Raw genomic sequence first — 22,778 nt, 5'->3', positions numbered from 1 at the left:
GCTAAGCAAAGAGGTCCAAATTGCCATATTCTTCTAAAGCTGTGGTTTCTAAGGCTGCACACATTATTTTGCTCTTTTTGGTGAAATTCTAAGGTTACCCTGGGAGCGTCCTCCCCTAATGGATCCTTGATATTACAAACATCACAAGTTAAAAAGCTCTCCAAAGCAGCTTTAGTGAACATCGCAGTATTCTTGAAGGCGCTGATCATTAAAGGGCAAGAGTATGCCCAAAATGGCAAGTAGAATTAGCTCTTAGTCATTATTAAAGTAAAGGATTAAGTAAAACGTGTGACTGTTGGGGTCCTGGGGGGTTTGAGTTTGTTGTTTTCGGTTTTTTTTTTTGGTGAAGATCTGCTTTTCAGAGCAGTGAAAGGACTATGTTATCAGAAAACTGGTAATGCAATTTATATTTGGCAATTTAAATTGGAAGTTCTTTTTCAGGGCAATGGTCCTGCACTTTTCTTTCCATCTCACAAGATGCCTAAATCTTGTAGGTAAATTCAGATCAAAAACGAAAAAAAAAAAGACCCAATATAATATTCTAAACGCTACCTCCGCTCYCTAAGACTCGACTCGCCGCAGAGTCCCTCGGACACCTAGCGGTAAGCAGGAGCTCCGGGAGCGTGGAGCCCGCCCCGGGGGTACTCCCTCCCCGCCCGCTCCGGGGCGCTCCCTCCCAGCCCCGGGGCGAACCCCCTCCCCCCTCCGGGGTGTTTCCTCCCTGCCCGCTCCGGGGTCGCTCCCTCCGCGCTCCGTGACGTGGCTCCGGGGCGGAACGGCCCGCACGGTGCAGGCACCGCCCCGCCCCAGAGCGGCAACGGGCGGAGCGCGGGGTGGCAGCACGCATGCACCGGCGGGCGGGCAGGGGGAGGAGCCGCGTCCGCCGGGCGGGCTGGGCTCCTCCCTCCTCCTCCTCCTCTTCCTCCTTCTGCTCCTCCTCCTCCTCCTTCACCTCGTCACCGTCTTCTTCCCCCTCCCCACCCACCCGCCCCCAGCGCTTTCCCGCCGCCCGCCTTCCACGCACGGCGGGTTCCGCCTCGCGCCCCTGCCGACACGGCCGCCGCTGCGGGAACAAAGGAGCGAAGCGGCGGCGGCGCGGCCGCCAGCCCGGCCGCCAGCCCGGCGCTCCCCGCAGCCTCCGCTCTCCCCGCAGCCTCCGCTCTCCCCGCAGCCGCCCGGAGCCATCCGCGGCGCTTTCTCCGGCAGCCGCCGCGGGGTTTGTGGCCCCCGCCGGGAACAGGTGAGTGCGGGCTGGCGGGCTGGGCTCGGCTCCGCGGGGCCTTCACCGTGGCGGGTGTGCCTGGGGCTCCTCTTGACYGGGCTCGTTCCATCCGGCCCCTGGCGGGGCGGTGGAGGGCAAGGCAGGCGGCGAAACAATGAGGTTCCTGTGGCTGGCGGCGGCGTGGGGCCTGGCGGCGGCGGGGCCGACCGTGACTCAGGCGGTTGCGAGGAGCGGCCCGGCCGGACACCCCCGCCCGCTGCCACCGCTGCTCAGCCCGGCAGCCTCGCGGGTCTTTTGTGTCCGGGTGTCGGAGGAGGCGGAGGGGATGGGGGGCGCAGTCAAGACGCGCGGCACTGCGGGCGCTTGGCAGGGCCCCCCCTTTGTCTGAGTCAGCCGCCCGGACTGCACCCGCCTGGGGAGCGCCCGGTTCGGTTCGGTTCCACCGTGCCCACGCTGGGCTCTGCCTCTCCCGTGTGCGGCCGTCAGCGGCGCCTGCCCCCCGCAGCCCTTGTGCATCCTCCTTTTGTTTTGTCCGCTGTTTCTCGTGTTTAATCGTGATCCCTCTAAGGGAGAAGGATGTAGATGCAATTCAGTATTTAGGTCAGTGAGCCCATCGGGTGTGTGGCTGTTTTCAGCGCGCGTCGGGGCCCTCGTTTTTGTCGTTACGCCGCCACTGTGGAATCGCCCGGCGGGACGGAGGCGGCACGGCCATGGCCCCGGGGTCGAAGGAGTAGCTGAGGTGCGGGGCCGGGGTCGCTAGCGGGATTTACCCGTCCACTGCCCCAATATGGGCTGGTGACGGTGGGCGCGGTGACTGAGCTACAGTCGGAGCTAAGCGCCGAGTGAAAGGGGTCTTATCGRTGTCGGGAGGTCCTGAGCCTGACCCGAAATATCCCCTCGATGAAGACCTGCTGCTGGTGAAATAAGACCTTTATTAATTATCTTTTTCCCTCCTCTCAAAGAGGAGCGGTTGGGTGTAACTCCACCCGTCCCGGGTCGCGGGATGCATTTGTAAAACGATGGTTGCCCCGGGGCCCCGATTACGCCCGGCTGCGGTTGCAGCGCCGGCGGCGAAAAGGGCGGCAGGCTGGTGATAGCGCATTTTCTGGGCTGCGTGTCGGCACCCGCTCTCCCCTGAAGGGAAGGGCAGTCGTATTTCGCCGGCGCCTCCTCCCACCGGAGCCGGCGGCCTGCGGGAGATATAAATAGGGACTGACTTCAGCGGGCGGCGGGGGCGGCCGGGCGCCCCGGGCCCGTCACGCCGCTGCTGACAGGCGGAAGCGCAGGCGCTCGCCCGCCCATGTGACGGACCCACCGCGGCGGCGGCCGAGGGCTGCTCCGCTCCCCGTGCGCCCGGCGCCGAGCTGCGGTAAGGGGCGGCTTGGTGCGGGCGGGACAGCCGCMTTCCCGGTGTCGGGAGGTGCCTTCAGAATGAACGCGGGTGAAACCCGGGCCGCCTCCCGGAATCTGGGAAAGCACGGCTTGTTTAGCGTTGGGTAGCAACGACTCGATCGTTCCGTTGGGGGCGTGCATTTCAAGTAGTGGAAGACTGTGCAGTGTGGAGGAGCTGCTGTGTGTCTAGTTTATTATGCTGAGCTATTAGAGTTAGCAAGATTGAGGAAGTAGCGAAATTTGTTGTAGCACACTAACTTGGAATTTAGGCAGGTCAGTTGATATTGGTGTTGGCAGTGCATTTGATAGCACGTTGGTCTTACCGGGTTAGTAATAAAAGGGCAGAAGTAGCCTTTTTTCTGTTACATTGGTCTACAATACGAATGACGGGGTTTTTTTTTAGATATCCTCTAGGTGGATCAGGCTTTTTTCTGGCATCCTTAACTGGTGTTTGCTTTAAAACTATATCAGAATAAGTGCCAAGCCGTGTTGTATTCAGAAAGGACACTATTTATACCTGGAAGGTGTTATAATGCTATAAGTAGTACAGCTATTTATACCTGGAAAATAAGGTCCTGTGACCACCAGYAGGCAAGCAGATGAGTTTTGCTTGTTTACTTTCTCCTGGTTTTGATTTACTGTGATTCCAAAAGTTTAGTTTAGCTAAAGGCACCTGTCAGTTGCAGTTACGTRCTAGGGTAACTTAAGTTTACTACTTGCCGTGTAGTCTCTCTTAATTAGAAGTATTTTTCTGTACACTGTAATGAATTCACATGTGGCATTTTTTATTACTAGCAGATGTCAGATATGTCTTTATATGTCTATATATTAGATAGTCTAATATCTCTATATGTCTATATATTAGATAATCTAATATCTCTAACTGTGTGACAGTTTCTGAATAGGAAAACAGCAGTCTAAAGCTTACGCTAAAATGTCTTCAGAAGCCATAGGTGCAGCTTCTACTAAATTTAAATTTTAGTGCAGTATTATTATTACATGTCCTCAATTTGTAGCAAATGTATGATTACTGTGTTCCAGTTTTATTGCCCTTGGGAATCAAGGATTTGGCTGCTGTGCAATTTTCTACTAACCTTGTTTTGCAGAGGTTAACAGGCAGTGAAGGTGAAAACCTTATTTCTAACATGCATCTGGTTCATGGCAGAGAGCACTGACTGCCTCTGGGAGGCTCAGATTATAACTTGATTAAGACAAGGCGTTTTTTTCATTTGTAGATGTGTAAGCTATGTAATAGAACATACCCAGTAGTTCGGAGTTGTTGCTGTTTTCTCTCTTGGAAGAGTATTGTGAGAGTAAGTACTGCTAATAGTGGAACTAGCTTCAAACTCATGYGAGATCAGCACTGAAAAAGCTGGGTTTTTCTGCTGGAGTCAAGAAAAAATAAGCTGTGTTAACTGCCRGAACTGGTTTTTGGGTATAAGCTTGGTCTTACTTATTCTGCATATCCCTGTTAGTGCTCAGAGGCTGGTAATTAAGGTAGTTTTTTTTTGGCTGTCAAATTAAATGAAGCTGCATATGCAGCTCYGCCCAAAAAGTGTATTATTTCTGAGTATTAGTATGTTGACAMTTTTTCTTGTCTTAAAGGTTCCTAATGATGTTACTTAGCCATAAACTGCAGTTTTGAATGTTATATTAATGTTCCATAACCCTCTTTAAGAATGGTGATATTTTTTTAGGGGTGGTGGTATCACATGGTGGGGCAGGATAAGCTGATGTAGTTTTAATTATTTTAATTCTTAATACTCTTAACCCTGAAATTGATTTGATGATGTGCCAGTTCCTAATGCAATTTTTGTTTTTATTTACAGCATCGAGATGACTCAGGAGACAAACCAGACCCCAGGGCCTATGCTGTGTAGTACAGGATGTGGATTTTATGGAAATCCTAGGACAAATGGGATGTGTTCTGTTTGCTACAAAGAACATCTTCAGCGACAGCAGAACAGTGGTAGAATCAGCCCGATGGGTAAGGGTGTGGGGAGTTATTGGGTGGTTTCTTTATTTCTTTTACAATGAAACATACAGAGAATTACAAGGAATATTAGAACATTTTTATGAGAACTTCTGCAAACTGTACTGAAAGAACATTCAAAGAGAATACTACTTTAAGGCAAGTTAAGATAAAAATACATTTCTGTGTAATGTTTTCTGGTTTGCTTGGCATTCAGCCATAACTTGCTTTCTCACTTAGCCTCTTCTGTTAGCATTTTCTTATGCAATCTGTATTTTGGTTATCAAGTAAAAAGTGTCTTTAAATAAAAAGTAATAAGCAGTATAAGTTGGGTTGTATGCCGGCAGTTCATAGCTGTATAGGATGTTTTCTGCATATAATGTGTTTTCTGCAATTTGTTCTTAATTTGTCAAATTCTTGTTACATAGGAACAAGCAGTGGTTCAAACAGTCCTACCTCAGACTCTGCATCTGTACAGAGAGCAGACACTAGCTTAAGCAACTGTGAAGGTGCTGCTGGCAGCACATCTGAAAAAACAAGGTAAAATTAAGGGTGTACTGTGACAGTTGAATGAGTTGTGAGTGTGCAGCAAGCTGAAGGGCTGCAGCAATCCTGCCCTATTGCAGTGGGTGTCTGCAGAGGGAAAAAGGGCAAGTTCTCTATGAATCCATGTAAATTGAAATATTTGGTGTTGTACTGATGCAGTTAAAAGAATGTTTTTTATTTATCTGCAGAAACAATTTGTTAGAGGCTTGCCTGTTTTATTCTAGGGAAACTAAAATAGAGTAAAAAGGTGTGTTCTGAAGATAGTTAAAGCACAGGTCAGGAAAATACATCAGTAGTAACTGAAGCAGCAGTTSATTAATGGGTTTGCACAACTCAAGCTTTTATTAAGAACATTTATTATAATATTATATATAATATAATATTATAATATTATATTATGTAATACTTTATTATGAACTAATGCAAATTGTGTATTTGATTGTGCTTAAACAGAAACGTGCCTGTTGCCGCTTTGCCTGTAACGCAGCAAATGACAGAAATGAGCATTTCAAGGGAGGAAGAATTAACACCGAAAACAGAAACTGAGCCAGGTATGTTCTCAGAGTGATGCTGGGCATAGCTGGTGACTTAACATGAGTGCAGAATTTGTTTACTTTTTGAGTAGCCATCTCCTGTTGTGGTGATAATCTTGAGAAAGATGTTTAAGATGCTTTTGAGTGCTCTCTCCTCAGAATTAAAAAAAAAAAAAAAGACTAGTTCCAGAATAGAATTTTAAAATACCTGTTCAATGTTAGTAAAAAAATTGACACCTGTGAGGGTAGTTTTAGATCCTTAACATTTGTTTTTAGAAGTGTGGGACTCGAAAATCACTTTTGGGTAAGGTGTTCAGTTTTGAAGTCAGACTGTTGGGATTCTGTATATTATCTAGCAGTACAATTCCAGCTGATYCATGGCAGTGAAAATGGCTTGTTATATTTGGAGAAGGGTGCTTAATAAATTCCATTCCTTTGGAGCGTGAGGCTGTAGGGGAAGGSAGAATATGTGATTTAAAAACATTAACGAAACTTGCTTGGACTAATTCAGTAATCAGTAGATACTAACAATGCATTGTTTCAGAGGTGTAGGGTAGTTTCAGCTTTAATTGCTATGTGTGAATTGTGTGTTTAACAGTTTTATTCTCATGCAGGATAGTTGTAGCTGGAATAGTAAAACTTCAAAGTGTACCCTTTCTTCGAGGGAGGCAGAGAGGGGGTGGCAGCTTGCTCAACTGCAAGTAGTGAGCATTTGAATTCACACTAGTTTGTTCAAATGGATGTCTTAACACACTTTGTATTTTAACTAGTCCAGATTTTTTTTTATTTAATTTAGCACTTCTGAAACCATTTTAAAAACTAAAAACTGATTTATAGTAGGAAGTCTGTTCACTCAACCTGAAGATAAAATCCATTTTTTCAGTTTTGAGGTCAGTGAGATGAAAATAGCCCCAGATGCTACTCAGCACCATATCAAAGTGATTTTTATCTAGTTATATCTTTGCAAAGATATAACAAAGACTGGTATGACACTGGATGTTTAATTGCTCAATATTGGTACAGAGGGTTTTACCATTTTCATAAGTCACGCTAAGTCAAGGTTCTGTGAAACTAACTAAAGTGCAGTTGTACAATATATTGTATTTTTCATTACGAGAGGGAATTTTTGCACTTACTAAATTTTTGTAACTTATGTCATCTGAAGAGGCTTTCATTGTGTGACTGAAAAGCAATTTAGACATTGCTACCATATTCATTAACCCATCCTGCCTTGTTATGAAACTCCACTGGAATGGTATCAAGAAGGAAATAGGAATACTACATAAAATGGTAGTAGTGAGGAAGTAACAGGTGACTTTAGAACTGTTTTTTTAAAACTGTTATCATTTTGCCAGCTGTAAAGAAAATCTTTTGTCATTGTTGATATATTACCTGCTTTTCAAGTGCTGTGGATCTGCTGTATGGTAGGTCACAGAACTCACTATTAATTAGAAAGTGGGAAAAAATCTGAAGCAGCTGAGAGATGCACACATAAGATAAGTAATCTCACAGGCTGGAACAATAAAAGCAGTCACGGGCTTGTCTAGAGATGACTGGAAAAACTACCAGAGAACAKAAATGTCTCTGGAAGAATCGTAAAGAGCAAAACTACCTCCTGAGAGAATATACCAGTAAATTCATGAAGCAGCCTCAGCTGCTGTAACACCCAAGTTCCCTGTTAAAGGGGCACTATGATAATTGSTGATTGGCCCAGGCTTGGCCAGTGCTGCATCCCTCTTGGAGCCAGCTAGCGGTGGCTCTGCCAGACAGGGAAGAAGCTTCCAGCCGCTTCTCACAGAAACCACCSCTCTAGCTCCCCCCAGTACCAAAACCTGGCCCTACAAACCCAATACACTTGTTATTTCTTAGTTCAGCTTAACTTGTTTTGTTGTAATTTCATAGCTGAGCAGGTGGCACATGTTCAGTGCAGTTGTTTGTCTGAATTCTCCTACCAAAGAACCTTTTATGTCCGTTCATAAATGGCTGCTATTTAAAAAATGAATTGTATGGGGTTTTGATAAGCTTTTGTACTTTTTMAATATTAAAGACAGACTATACCCAGAGTATTCTAGAAATAGTTCCTTTTTTGCCCTGTTGAGTTACAGGAATTAAATGCAAACCTTGGTGAAGTTTTTTCTTTTCTGTCTCTGATAGTGTTATGCTGTCAGAACAATATATCCACCAAATGGCGAAGCGTAGTGGACCCCTTTCTGTTTGGTTTATTATTATTTTAGCAGGTATTCAAATGGAAATAAAAGATCTGTAAAAGAAGTAGAGTTGGGTTAATAGTCAGCACTTGTCATGGATTGACCTGGGCCAGATGCAAGGTAMCATCAAAGTCACTCATTCCCTCCCCTCTGCAGGGAGCCAAAGGAGAGCAAATTTAAYAGAGGGGTTCACAGGCTGAGATAAGGACAGGGAAAGCTCCCTCATTAAACACTATTGTGGGCAAAACAGGCTCAATTTGGAGTTAAGAAGTGAATTTATTACCACAACAGACCCTTTAAAAACACCTTCCTCCCATCCCACCCTCCTTGCAGCTGTTGCTCCTACCCCCACAGCACAAGGAGACAGGGAATGGGGTTGTAGTCAGTTTATCATCCAAGGCTTCTCCTGCTGYGCAATAATAGGAGCTCTTCCTGCAGAGTCCCACAGGAGCCAGTTCTCCATGAACTTCTCTGATGTGAGTCCATTTCATGAGCAACAGCCCTCTGTGAACTGCTGCAATGTGGGTCCATTCCATGGGCAACAATCCCCCTCAGAGTGATGCTCTATGGGTCACTCTTCCACAGGGTTCAGTCCTCCAAGGACAGGCTGCTCCAGCATGGGAGCAGGGCCACTCTCCATGGATCTCCCACAGGATCACAGCCTCTTCTCAGGCATCCCTCTGCTCTGACRTGGACTCCCCCACAGGCTGCAGGTGGATCTCTGCATCCCCATGGCCCTCCAAGGGCTGCAGGGACACAGCTGCCTCACCAAGGGCTGCACCATGGGTTGCAGGGCAATCTCGGCTCCAATGCTTGAAGCACCTCCTGCCCTCTCCTTTTCCACTGACCTTGATATCTGCAGAGTTGTTCCTCTCACATGTTCTCACTCCAGATGTTCTTCTCTGGCTGAATTTACAMTTCTGCAGCAGCTTTTGTTTTGTTTTCTTAAATATGTTACCACCATTTTTAACTGGCCCAGCCTTGGCTATTGGCGTGTCCCACTTTGGAGCCACCAGGGTTTGGTTCTGCTGGACATGGGAGAAGCTTCCACTTTCTCATAGAAGCTACCTCTGTAACCCTCCACTACCAAACCAGGCTATGCATAACCAATACACCACTAAAAAGAAACGGTTTTGAAAACAAGTGTATTTAAAGAATCATATTGTTGTAATTCACAGCATATTTTTAGCATTTTCTTAGACTTTTGTAGCTCATTACCTTGCTGAATGATCAGCTTCTAGACAGATCTGTCAGTGTTCACAGAGAGAGTATCAATACTGCCTCAAGGGTCTAGTCCTTTTTGTGCTTGTTTTTTGTTCTTGTTAATGGGGTCTTTCTTTGGTTTGGTTTGGGTTTTTTTAATGCAGTAATGCTGTGATTTAGAGGGTAGTATTGTTATATGCAAAGTAGCATTGCTTTTAAGAAAAGCAAACCAGAAATTGAACTTGTGGTCAACTAATGGTCTTGTGTAAATTACGTATTCTAAAAATGCTCAAACATTGTTAACTTCCATCCATGCTGTAATTTACCCTTTAATTTCTTGAATTCAGCAGCAGCAGTGTTAGAAGACAACAGGGAGTGGTGGTTGGCATATGTCTCTGCTCTCTACTAAGCTGTTAGAGTTAGAGCTATTTTACAGCTGTCCTGTATTCAGGTTGAGATAACTCTGTAATGGGTTACTCTTGCAGTGTTGTAGGTAGAGCAGTGTGTTGCGGGTAATATTGTGAGAAAGATGTAGGTAAGGTAGCTTATAAAACMTGATAGTATCAAGATGGTAAGTACAGTATGTTCCTTAGATGTGGTTGTAATGAGTGCCTTAGTTYGGGTTTGTTTTCACATGAGAGCTGTAGTTTAGCCATATTGCTGTCTGTAAACAGTTTGGTTGTATTAGTAATAATGTGTGATGTGATAATTGTGTRTTGTATTATAAATAATTAGCCCGTTTTCAAGTTTCCTGTGTCTGCTSTAGCTCTGGTAGATGCTCCTGATTAAAGAATTTCAGAAATGCCATGTCTTGTAAGCTCTGGAGCTTGTAAACGCATAGCGTACAGAAAGGCTGAGGACTTAACTATTGCTCTTGTGTGTGTTAGTGATAGCATGCTATGTATTCTAATAGTGCTGCACCACACATGTCAAGTGTTTGTAATAACCAAATTAAACTGGTTATCTCTGTGATACTGAGTATCTCCGTGATACTGAGACTGGGGAATCTTTATGTTGTATTAATGTGACAATAGAGGTATTAAATACACAAATACATGAGTTAGAGTTGGCCATGCAGGAAGTGAGTTGCATGGTGCAGAACATTTCTGTTCCACTCTTTGACATAAAGTAAGCATGAGGGAAGTTTGTTCTATAGCCTTTCATCACAGGCATCCAGATTGGCGTAGCAATTTCAGTTTGTGAGCAAAAGCTTGATAAAGCATAGTAGGTACTGTCCATCTTTCCAGACTGAAATGTTATGTCAACCCCAGTTGACAGCCACTTACTCAGTTCCTGCTCCCCAGAGGGGAGGGGTATTGTGGGAAAGAAAACTAAGCACTGTGGGCTAAGATAAAAACAGCTTAATAATTAAAACAAAGTAAAATAAGCAATACTAATATAATAATTGTTATGAAGAGGAGAAAGAGGAATAAAACCCAAAAACTCCACAAGTGATGTATAACACAGTTGGTCACCACCTGCTGACTGATGTCCAGCCTTTACCCCAGCAGTGATTAGCAGCTCCCAGTCAATACCCTCCAGTTTATATATGGGGAAGGGTGTTCTGTGGTGTGGAATATTCCTTTGGCTAGTTCATTCGTATCACCTGTCCCACTGATGCTCCCTCCTGGCTTTTCATGCACCTTTTTGCTTGCAGAGCATGTGAAACTGAAAAACCTTTGTTTTAAAGCAGAAGCACTGTTTAGCAACAATTAAAACATGTGTATTATCAGCATTATTCTTGAATCCAAAATATGCAAAATAGCACTGTATCAGCTAGTGAGAATAAAATAATTCTATCCCAGCTGAAACCAGGACAGTTGTGTTAATATGCAATATAAGGACTGTTTGTTTCTTGTTAATACATCTTTCAGCTCCAGAACTGCAGAATGCATCTGATGTCTTTTGGATAACTTCTGGCTTTACCTTTTCTCTCCATTTTATTTTTTCTATTTCTTTAATCAAGTCATGGTCCTTAAATCAGGTTTTCCTCTAGGCTTTCAAGAATTTGTGACCCTGATATGCTTGCAGTTTAAGGTGTTTGGATCTTATTTTGGTGTATTCTTCTTTAGTCAGAGAAACTTCTAAAACTTTTCATCTGTTACTTTGGCATCTCCTTCTGGTCACTTTTGATACAGAGAATGTTGGAAAATAAAACTATTTTATTTTCAACATCTTTCTTTCAATTGAAAAATTGGATTTATTCTTTTCCGGTGTGAAATCTCTGTAATGCTGAGAACGCATATGCTTTTTTTGAAGCAACCATACTGTTTTATAGAAGGAAAACTACTGACAGCTTTAAACATTCTTTTCTTAGAGTGTTTTTTAATTTTAACTGGCAGTTGCATGTAGTCACTATGACTTAATAATTTAGAGAAGAGCTTTATTCTCCRGGTTGTAGAAGCCTCCTGCATGTAGGTTGAGTAACGGTTGTACTTTGTTAGGTGGCTAATTGGTTCCATCAGTGGCCTTGCTGTTCCTCTTGTAAAGATGTGTTTTATCTTTAGAATGCATTTGAAGGACATTTTCCCAAATTCATCATGAAATGCCTGTATTTGTGTGGAGCTTTTCAGGTACCCACCTCCACTACTAGGATTATGTTAGTCTTTATCATTAATTTGCTAGGATAATAGTAGTCCTTAAGCATGATGGTAATGCATTTTATAGTGCCTACAGGCAATCATTTCAGACCAAAATACTAGCTAATAAAAAACTACTGAGCTCTCAAAATCTTTGTTCCTAAATKTTTTGGCATTGTAATAGGAGAATTGCTCTGGTAAAATTCAAGTTAAGTAAATATTTTCAGGTCTTGAGCAAGAAACAGGAAKGGAAATGACCAAGGAGGTGAAGAGAACCACACAGAGCCGTTTGGATTGGAAAGGGCTTTATAGAKCATCTATTTCCAGCCCCTCTGTTCCTGCGCCTCGCTACTCTTAGAATAAGGAATTTCTGCCTAATATCTAATCTAATTTAATTCTCTCTTGTAATTCAAAAATGTTTCCCCTGGTCCTGCCACTATTTGCCCAAGAATAAAGTATCTATCCTTCTGTTTTATAAGTCTCCTAAGTACTGGAAAGCCTCAGTAAAGTCTTTCCAGAACTTTCTCACCTCCATGCTGAGCAACCCCATCTCTCTCAGCCTGTCTTCATAGGATTGGTGCTTCAGCACCCTGATCATCTTTGTGACCCTCCTGGTGTTTACCAACAGATTCACATCTTTCCTATTCATCACTCCAGGTGGGGTCTGACAAGAGCAGAGTGGTAAATAGACAGAATTCCTTCCCTTGATGTGCTGGCTAGTCCTGTTTCGATGCAGCTGGCTTTCTGGGCTTCCAGCACATACTTCAAGCTCACATGCAGTTCATCTTCCAGAAATATCCACAAGTCTTTCTCGGTAGGACTGCTGTCAGTAAGACAGTCTGTATCCTCATGTCTGGGATTACTCCAACYCTTGCCACCGTTAAACTGCATGAGTTCTCATAAGCTTATTTCTCAAGTTTGTCCAGATCTCCCTGTCTGGCATCCCCTCCTTCTGTTATATCAATTGCACTGCTCAGCTTCATGCTGAGGGTGCACTGGATCCCACTGTCTGTGTAACTGATGAAGGTACTGAAGAGCAGYAGTCCCAAGACAGAGCCCTGAGGGACACCGCTCATCACCASTCTCCTCGTGGACACAGACCCATTGACCACACTGCTCTGGCTGCATCTATCCAGTCAATTCCTTATGCACCACATAGTCCATCCTTGAAGTCCCTATTTCTGCAGTTTGGAGATAAGAAAGTGCATGCATGCCAGTAGGAGCTCTTTTATGGTGGTGTGAGGTGTTTAAGTGGTGAGAAGTTTGCTTCRTCTGAACACTGTTACGGAGGAAGCAGGTCTACCATAACCACTACTTTCCAGCTTTCAGCCTTTTTTCAGCTACCCGTTCTGTGGTGATACAGAAATCATTTAGAGCACATWAAATTCATGCCAAAAATCACTGTTAATCAATGTCTTGAGGACTGAAATTGTAGTTGCCCAGTTGGATTTGTCTTCTGAATGAAAGGAAGCCTTTTGTGACAAGCAATTGTAAGAACAGTATTTCAGTACAGATGGGCTCCTGGTGTTGTGGCAGAACAACTACAATTTTCAGTATTTTTCAATCTGTAGGTTGATGAAAAAGAAGCTTTGTTCTGAGTTTTAGGGGGTAGGGTAGGCAGCTTTTCTTCCATCTTAGCCATTACTCAAGAAGCACATTCATGAACATTTAACATCATAAAAACCAATCAGACTAAAATCTGCTGGCATAAAATAATAGGATAATCCTTTATTCATGGAGAGGGATAACTGGAACATTTTAGTTTGGATTTAAGGGACTGTGTCTCTTCTTGTCTTGGTACCTTTTAATGACCATTACTGCATGTTGTATAGTGCTTCTCCTTGGAAAATGTTTTAGTTCAGCAGCCTTTCAGGAACTGTGCTTTTGCAGTTTCTCAGGATCATTTTCATCGCTTTTCATTTCGTGGACTGCCATTGTTGCAGTTTCTTGRTGCAAAGAAGGAAGTATGCTTGTAGGAATTGGTAACATTTTCCYGAGATGGATTTATTCTGAGAGGCTCTGTTTTGTGGTAGAGTGATCTACTGTCTCTTTGCCTTGCTAATTCCTGGGAAGTTGCTGYTCATTTTTGCTTCCTTCTTAAAACGTGTTAGGCAGCGATACAAATGGTTTTTTTGTTTCGTTTTCTCTTAGTGTGTGTTGTGACTTTATTTCACTGTTGATTTACCTCCCTCTACATTTTCTTTTGCATATGAGTGAAACAGTATGTGTGCTCCCAAGGCTCAAATTTTTAAGTTGGTTCTGATGTGGATGAAGCTTTCCCTTAGCTAACTAGACACCAAATTACAATGTACTTGTTTCTGGTTTCTCTGGCTCACCTCTCATGGTTTGCAATTTACATTTCATTTTGAAATGAACTAGAAACATAACACATCTAAAAAGGATTTAACCAGGTTTTTTGGGAGGTGTTTAGTCTTCTTATTTTTTTAAAGCCTTAGCCAAGGTGCATAACATCCAATAGGTACACTCATTTGGTGGTGTTGCTGTTAAACCAGTTTTTGTTCACAGACACTTAAGTAAATAAATCAGTACTAAACACTGTTTTTCTTGGGATTTAAAGACAAATTCAGAGGGTTGTATTTGTTCATCTAGAAAATCTTAATCAAAACAAATTGTTTTCACAGAAAAAACCTCACCAATAGCGGTTCTAGCCTTATCCTTTGTGCTTGAGAAAATGGCACTAGCGTTGAACTTCCCAAATTTTTAATTAAAAAAATATCTGCCATGTGACRAAAAACAAGGTTGTAAATTACCTTGGTTGTTCATCAGGTCTATTGCTCATAATGTAGAAGTTAAGTAGAAAATATTAGCAACCATTTGTTTTACTGCATGAAATTTTTTGGTGATGGGCACTGAAGGTGCCCTGTTACTTCTGAGAGCTTGTTGCTTATAAATCTTGTTTAGATTATGAAGTCTTGCTTGGGGCTTTTCTTGTTGTATGGTGAATTGTGAAGTTTTCTAGGTGTTATTAGGATACCTTTGAATGATAATGAAAACACAATTTTAGAAARCAAGTACTGATCCAAAAGAATCTCAACTAACCATATTTGGATGAAGTAGATTACAAATAAGTCCTTGAGGCTTAAATACTTGGTTTATTCTGGAATGTGTTTTGTAGTTAATAAATGTTATGATAGATGTTGTCACACAGCTGGGAGTGTTCAGCAAACTTGTACCAACAGCATTATTACAGTTGTGTACATCTCTCAACTTTCCTCTCAACTTTCCTGCGTTCCAGTTTTGGGTGTAAAGAGGATACCAATAAAAAAGATTATCTCTCTGGGGGATTTTTTTTTTTTTTCAATTAAAACAGTCATGTCTAAAGAGGTAATTGAGAAAGTATTCATTTTAACTGTACATAGTGCTTGATCGTTAAAACTGAATAAATTTAAAAAAATATGCAATGCTAATCTGCATTTCGTTATTTAAATGAGGGCTCTTTTGAACWGTGTGTTTTGTAGCTGTGTTCTGGTTCTGTCATAGAATTAGCAGCTTGCTGGCTGCTGTCTTGCGAACTGCTTTAAATGCTTGATTTCACTGGAGTCGTGGCAAAACAAACCAGTACTATGGCAGTAACATGTTACTGAATTTCACTTGCTTCTGAAATACATTCCTGTTAGTTATATTTTCTACAGGTATCCCCTCTATTCAGAAAACTTAGCTCTGACAATGTTGTTCCTGTTGTAGATTAAATGTTACTTGATCAGATGTYTTATTTAAATATTAAATGTGTTCATGGAATTTCTGTCACGCTTTTCAAGCCTGTATAGGTATAAGTGCCACATATTTTCTAGCTAATAGAAGTGTGAGGGAAAATCTAACTGTCTTAAGTAGAGTTGGAAGGAATGAATAAAATACCTAAAATCCCTGTTAATTATTCGCATTGTTAAACTAGTCTATGTAGTACTTCAGGCAACAGATGTCAGGGTCATAGTGGGTGAATTAATCATTAATGTATGCATACTTCTGAATAGCTAGTGAAGTCAAGAAAAGAAAATTTAACCCTTACTTCCTTTGTTTCCTTTAACAGTTGTTACTCAACCCAGCCCATCAGTTTCTCAGCCTGGTACTTCAGAGAGTGAAGAGAGAGCTGCTGAACTGCCGAAACCAAAGAAGAACAGATGTTTCATGTGCAGGAAGAAGGTTGGCCTTACAGGTATGAGAACACTGTTAGTTTGAAACAAATTTGCATGATAGGTTACCTCTTGCTAGACTAAACTTGGTAAAATATGTGTTTTATTTAAGTTAGCAGCTTCTTGAAAATTCAAACTTAGTACAACCATTTCTTTTTCTTACTCTGTACGTGAGAGTAGACAAACATATYCCCTTTTTAGTGTCTGCTCCCTTAATTAACCGCTTAATTAAAAAATTAATTTTCCTGGTGGTGTTGTTTCTTTTTCTGTGTACAGGATTTGACTGCCGATGTGGAAACTTATTTTGTGGACTTCACCGTTATTCTGACAAGCATAACTGCCCGTATGATTACAAAGCAGAAGCTGCAGCAAAAATCAGAAAAGAGAATCCAGTTGTGGTGGCTGAAAAAATTCAGAGAATATAAATTAATGTGCTTGTGAAAAGACTGACTGACTTTTGTGGGGCTTTTTTTTCAATACATCCTAAAAACATGAAAAGAGCAGGTGCATGGTCATTTTCCTTCGTTTTGCTTCTAGTCCTGTATGTCTGAATAATATTTCAAATGTTCAGGTGTTCGTTACAGGCAGAATTGGATAGATACAGCCCTTGAAAATATATATGCCCTCCCCAGAATAGATGGATGATCAGAAACCTGCACAGGAATACACATGCACAGAGGACAGACTCTAGTTCAGTGTGCCAAACAGATGTATGCAATCTGCATGTGTGTAGCAGCTCTGCCTTTTGACATGTGCATGAGGCATTTAATGTTCAGCTATGCCTGTTGTGGAGAAGGATACATCAAAACTGTTGGCAGTCTACTTCTGTCATTTAAATTCTTATTCTACTTTTAGTTGCCACACTCCATTTTAGTTTTCCAGCAGAATGTGAGCTGTGTAGAGGGGTCACCCATCCCAGTAAGATGAGTGTTGATGCCATATTTAAGTCATTTAACAATTGCACTGAGAAAAATGGAAAAAATCACAGACATATAAGAAAATTGTGTTGGAAAAGATTACATTAACTTCAGAATCTTGAAAAAAAGTTCCCAAAGGAAATGTCCTGTTAGGAGTATAGGAACTGGCCTGCAACAGAGTTGTCTGCTTTCCTTGCGTAGCTAAAAATGTTGTGTAGCACAATATTGTAAGATTGGTTTTCAAAAAACAGTTACAAATGTTTCTAGACATACCACAGCATCTCTATCAAGCAACACAGGTCTAAATAAGTTGCTGAAATATTAGAACAGTTTTATTCATGTACTACTTAYGTTCTGTGTGTTCCAAGTTCAGAAGAATATTAGGAATTAATTTTTTAGTTTTAAATGTAACAGTTGCACCTTTCTGCATGGAAAACCATACTTAACATGGCTGCTGTAGACTTAAATGGTAGCTGGAACCACTCTTGGAGGGCTGCTTTATCATTTTTAATTGTACTTGGGTATAGGACTGTAGTGTTCTTGGGTGTACTGCATGGGCTGCATTATCTACGGCATTGTTCAATAACAACTCTAGAAAAGGCAGTATTCTTCACTGATGCTTGTCTGGTAATATATATCACTTCTGTGTTATAATGGAAGGGGTTTTTGTGATGTATGAAGCTTGTGTTTTTTATATAAACAAATACGGTTTAGATTAGTGTTGTGGTAATGCCTGTTCTCATCTGTAAATAGTTACATACGTACACAAGGCACTACTCCTGACCTGATTTTTGTTGCCAGTGTTCAGTCTTGGTTTTTACTTCACTATTAAAAGCATCAGGTTTTTGCTTCTAACTTTGTTCTTCTGAGTTATTAGATATGGAAAYTTGTACAGATAGTTCATATTTATGTATTGCACATAAGCTACCCAGCATCTATGCTATATTGTATTATGTAAATAATAAAAATAATGTACAGAAGGAAATACTTCCTTTTGTGGTARTTCATTGGTTTTAGTTCTTGCTGTAATGTGAACATGCCCTTGTAGAGGGTCAGGTGCAAAGTTTAATGTAAGTTCTTACAGATGTTGTCTTACGCTTAAGCTTGCATGTGTTCTGATTTGGATATACCAACTTCTTTTGAGACAACTTGCATGAGCARCTGGAATACAGGTAACTATTTCAGGGCCTGACAAAAATGCCAGCAAACARCAATATGCTTTAAAGGGAGGAAAGTGTTAGCAGTACACTGACTGAACTATTCCATCTACATCTTCACCAGCAGACCTGAGCAGGGTTACTGTCAGTATCAGCAACCAATTAAGGTGGTAATATGCCTGCTTTGTCCTTTCCAGTGGGAAGGAAAAGGACACAGTACACAGCGCGAGTTGCCATAGAAGAAGACATCTTCACTGCTGGATAATCTATAAAAATCCATTGCTTATATCAGAAATGGATGATATGTATCCTACCAGTCAGCTGATAGTCAAGGTGATAAGGTAATTCTTCAGGCACTGTGTTTACCTCCAATAAGGGAGCACAGGCATGCTCTGGGACTTCATTTTCCTGGATGAATTTTAAGACTTCATCATGGAACTGCATTAAAGCACAAAAATCACAGTTTTTCTTTTCTATTAAAGCAAGGTTGGCAACACCACTGCMGCGTATGTTTTGAACTTGAAAATGCGCTGTAGCTGGATATCTGAGGAACAGTCTGGTTTCAATACTGTCTCAGCTAGAGTGATTTAGGACTGGTACTATTACTGATACTTGTAGTTAATGATTATGGTGATGTCAATCTCTCTCTGCTTTTTTCTGTACAAAGGTATTCGTGAACAGTTGTTGAAATATTTGATCTTGGCACATCTGTACAGGAAAGTATGGAAAAAWCCCTCTTTTTCCTGTAAAATTGTGAACTGTATCATGTAAATTACACTTAAGTGGGGTGTGAGCCTGTCCTCAAAACSAAGTCTGCTAGCTTGCCAGAGCTCTGTTTTAATACTGTATGTAGTGTGTATAATCACTGAGCTCTAACTCTGTTGARGCTTCCTAAGCAAAGGAGAGGAAGGTTTGAAAAGAGCAGGTATTGCTAAAGGGACATTATTTATGGTGTGGGGACATTATTTAGACTTAAGTGCAAACACTGGTTCATCTTCCAAGAAAAAACATAATTGCTTTACATATCACTGATCCTCATTTACATTTGCCYGTTAGACTGTGATCTTTTTAACTCGTACGTAAAGAGTATTCTGGTAAGAGTCTCACTTCATTCCGAACAGCATTACTAAACGATGGTTAGGAAGCGAAAGGGAGCATATAAACACAAGAGGAAATGAAAACACCTAGGTCATGAAAAACAGTTTGATCATCTTTAATCCATTAATTAAATGCTTGCCTAACCCCAACTGTTAGGCCTGTGCACTATTGTTTTCCACAGTATTCTGGACACTCTTAGTGACAGCTACTGCTGTTAAACCTGAAATTTGGAATGTAAGGTTGGTGTTCCTGTGGTGGTTCCAATGCTGATGAGCTGCCAGATACCTTGGTTGGGTGTTGGTTGTGTTGCATAAGGATGCCATGGGGTCAAGAACCCCTTACTAGCTTCATGGTACTTAGCTCTTTGAAACCATGCCATTGATTGGTTAGTCTCCTTTGGAGGGTGTTTATTCACGAGTTTAAGGGAATGTGTTAGATGCTTGTATTTTTCATGGCTCCTAGTCACTGACAGGGTACATAAGAATTTAACTCATTTCTGCTGTCTATAATAATACAAAAAGTTTTTTTCCCGTGTTCCTAAGCTGGTCTACATCAWCTGATATGTCTGCTTGGAGGGGGAAATGTACGACAAATAAGGACATTGGTTTGTTTCAGGTATCCAGGTGTGTTAAGTAGCTATGACTCAGTCACAAATGGAGCTTTGCTCTCTCTAARTACGTGTGGTTTCTCTCCTTGTTTCGTTAGTTTCTCAGCAGACAGAAATGAGAACACATTTTCTCAGAACAACATATTGCTGACTCCCATGATCTTTTTCTGTAATTAAAGACCCAGAATRTTTGATGGACTGCTTTCTGATTTAGGAGACACAAAGAGCTCTAGCAGTACACCTGAAAATACCTGTGTGGCATTGGAATTGACTTAACAAGGCTGAATAGTTGAAAAACTTCAGTTGGAAAAATAGTAAGTGACTGGAAGTCAAAATACAGTGCGGGAACAAAGTTCTGTCTGTGAGTKCAGTGCACGTTATCATCACAGTGTTAAATGCCATTTTGCAGAACTGAGTTACCAGTCTACTGTAAACATTTAGCCGAAAGTGTTCGAACCTTTAAATTGCCTATTTTAGAAGTAATTTAGTGATGGCCAAAGAAGCAGGGTTGGACYTTGGGGTTCTTTTTTTCGGCTGAAGGAAATACAGAAACTGCTTCCGCTTGAAAGGTCTCATCAACCTACTAACATAAACAAGGACTGGATTGATCATGGTATGAAGAATTCTGCAGGATGCAGATTAGCAGAATACCAGTAGTCTCTGATTTGATGTAACTTAAAATAGGGTAAAAATGAGGATGCTGAGATAACTACAAGAACCAACGCCTGCAACGGTAACCAAAAGCGCTGGCTTGATACGTGTAGGTAAAATTGGTAATTGAAATTTCTAGTGTCATAGATTCCTGAAGAAGCTGTCTCACACTCACCTTTTATACCAGATGGTAAGGTGCAGATGACAAATTCTTTTTTTAATGCCAATTTCATTTCAGTGTGTTTTGTAGTAAGCACAGGGCCACCATTGTAGCAATGTTGGAAGTTGGATTTCTCAGGTGAGTGTTACTTTAACAACTAAGGTATCTATGACTTTGTTAAACCCCCTTGGGGTGCTAGTTCTTTTCTCCCTGTATGTACAACCAGTTCACCAGCATTTCTTTCCATGCAGCAATAAGCCTGCTTGAAACAATGTGATATTTATTCATTATTGAAAGAAAACAAAAAAAATAATGGGATTATTATATTACTCTTGCATCTAAGTACAAGCAATGCATGGTGGACTAGGAGTTCGATGATCAGTGTGGGTCCCTTCCAACTCAGAATATTGTGKTGTTCTCTAACGATTGCGTGATGAGTCCTGGTCTAAGGCAGGTTAACTCTCAACTGACTGGGCATCTAAGAGGGTTGCAGAGTGAAGTACCTCCCTCTTTTACAGGTTATTTATGACCTGTATCAAGAGAAGGCCTTTCCAAAACTCTCATCCTTTCAAGTTCCCATTGGGATGTCTGTAAATGCTAAATTACTAAATTGCTGTAAGATGCTATTGCTATCCATGCACAGATGACAACATTTCTGGATTTTCTTACTGTGTGGATCAAGTTTGTTTTGTTGGCTTTTTTAATAGTTATGCATGTTTGGGGTTTTTTAAAAAAGGTGGAGGAGGGTTGTGTGTGCCCCATATCAGTGTTGCATGAACTTCTCTCTTGATTGACCAGAGCCATATTTGCTGAGTGAACCACCAAGACTTCATGTTTCATGAAAAATGTTGAAATCCAAGAAAGGAGTTAGTAGTTGAATGGATTTGCTTAATTGGACTCAAGACACCTTAGCCACCACTGAATTACTTGCAAAGGTGCTGTGCAATGTGACTGTGTCTGAACTGATTTTACCCTTCTCCATGTACAGCCATCCTCACCATAGTTTGGTTTGGGTAGGGAAAAATCAGTAATTTTRCTTGTTTTGGGGATTTTAGCAGGGTTTTGAGTTTATTTTGATAGGGCAGTGAGCATTATTGATGGGAAGTCACTTTTACCCTTTTCCTGGTCCATGTGTTTCTAGGTTCTTCCTATAGCTCCTAGATGATACAATAATTAAACCAATATCAATGGAAGCAGCATGACTTAAAAGGATAAACTGAAGCCATGATTCAGTATGGGACCCTGCTCACTGCAGAAATTTTCTGTCAGCTTCATGTTCCACTGCAGTCATATCTCTCAATCCCTTTATCAGTGTCAGAAAGGTGTCATTAAATGTTAACTCGGCCATTTTAGATGTGTGTTTTTGGACTTTATTGGTTTATTTTCAGATTTCATTGATAGCCTTGACAGGCAGTTAATGTGTTTTGTTGTCTGAAAGCGTTTTGGTTGGTGATACTTGTTGGCTTTGTTGGCGTAATCTTGTGAGAGATGTTAGAAACAGGAGRCATTTGTCAAACTATTGTCTGGCAGAAGAAATGCCACCTACAGCTCCGGCCATTCACATTTGGAGACCTACAATGCCTATCTCTAGTATTTTTGCCTGACTAATGATTTTGCAATATATCAAGGCAGAATKAAATCCCACTGTGAATCTTCACTTGGTAGTATCACTGAGATTGTAGCACTGAAGTGAGGAAAAGAAAATCAGTTAATACTTTACTATTCCTCAGTCTTGTTCATCTACTCTTTACTGTAGTGCWCATATATATATTGTTTAAAACTGACCCAACCTGTGCCTTTTTTGAGGAAGGTTTTCCTTGAGTGGTAAGAATTTTAGGTTTGATTGAAGTTTTCTTTAGTAGATCAGTGAGAAGTTGGGTGCATGATGACTATACCCAGAGTTCTCAAGGGAGCCTGTGAAATAGCTTGTGCACAGGACTATTTGACTTTGATAAGGCTTCTGGGAGACCAGGTCAGACTAGGTTTAAACAGGATTAGGCYAAAGTAGATTTTCCCTAGTTGTATTTTAAGTAGCATGGGATTTATGAGGGAAAAGTCGATTTATGACCCTGGAAAAGTCTTGATCCCTTTCAGTGTGGTTTCAGTATTCAGAGTGAGATTGAGCTGGTTCCTTTGATTGCTGGACTCATGATGTATAATACCCAAAAAGATGTGTATATTTTTACTAGAATTTGTGACTGACCCTGTGTGATGACCAAAGTCTTGGATGTTTTGTCAGTCAGCACAGGAGCTCGTGGGAAGTTCACTGAGTACTGGGTCTAGTGTGAGGATGATATCCAGGCAGRTGGGAGAGGTGAGACACTACACACAGATTTGCACACACTGTTGAGCRATTGTGGTTTCGGTCTCAGTGCTTAGACAG

General features: G+C 41.6%; 1 protein-coding gene across 2 annotated transcripts; it reads left to right on the top strand.

The window, feature by feature from the left end:
- The first annotated feature begins 977 nt into the window (after positions 1 to 977).
- ZFAND5 (zinc finger AN1-type containing 5) lies at positions 978 to 17,418 on the top strand. Of its 2 annotated transcripts, none has more exons than XM_057372606.1 (6): positions 978 to 1,240; positions 4,444 to 4,601; positions 5,015 to 5,126; positions 5,586 to 5,683; positions 15,703 to 15,828; positions 16,082 to 17,418. In XM_057372606.1, the coding sequence occupies exons 2-6, from the start codon at positions 4,451 to 4,453 to the stop codon at positions 16,228 to 16,230; spliced, it is 636 nt and encodes a 211-aa protein (XP_057228589.1). In that variant the 5' UTR covers positions 978 to 1,240; positions 4,444 to 4,450; the 3' UTR covers positions 16,231 to 17,418. The 2 variants fall into 2 exon arrangements, with proteins under 2 accessions (XP_057228589.1, XP_057228580.1); XM_057372597.1 differs by lacking the exon at positions 978 to 1,240 and adding an exon at positions 2,506 to 2,591.
- Positions 17,419 to 22,778: the final 5,360 nt, after the last annotated feature.

This window comes from Malurus melanocephalus, unplaced genomic scaffold, assembly GCF_030028575.1.
Source record: "Malurus melanocephalus ecotype Western Australia unplaced genomic scaffold, MMel_1.1 scaffold_7, whole genome shotgun sequence".
In the NCBI taxonomy this organism is placed as follows: Eukaryota; Metazoa; Chordata; class Aves; order Passeriformes; family Maluridae; genus Malurus; species Malurus melanocephalus.
This window is presented reverse-complemented; position numbering and strand designations above follow the sequence as displayed.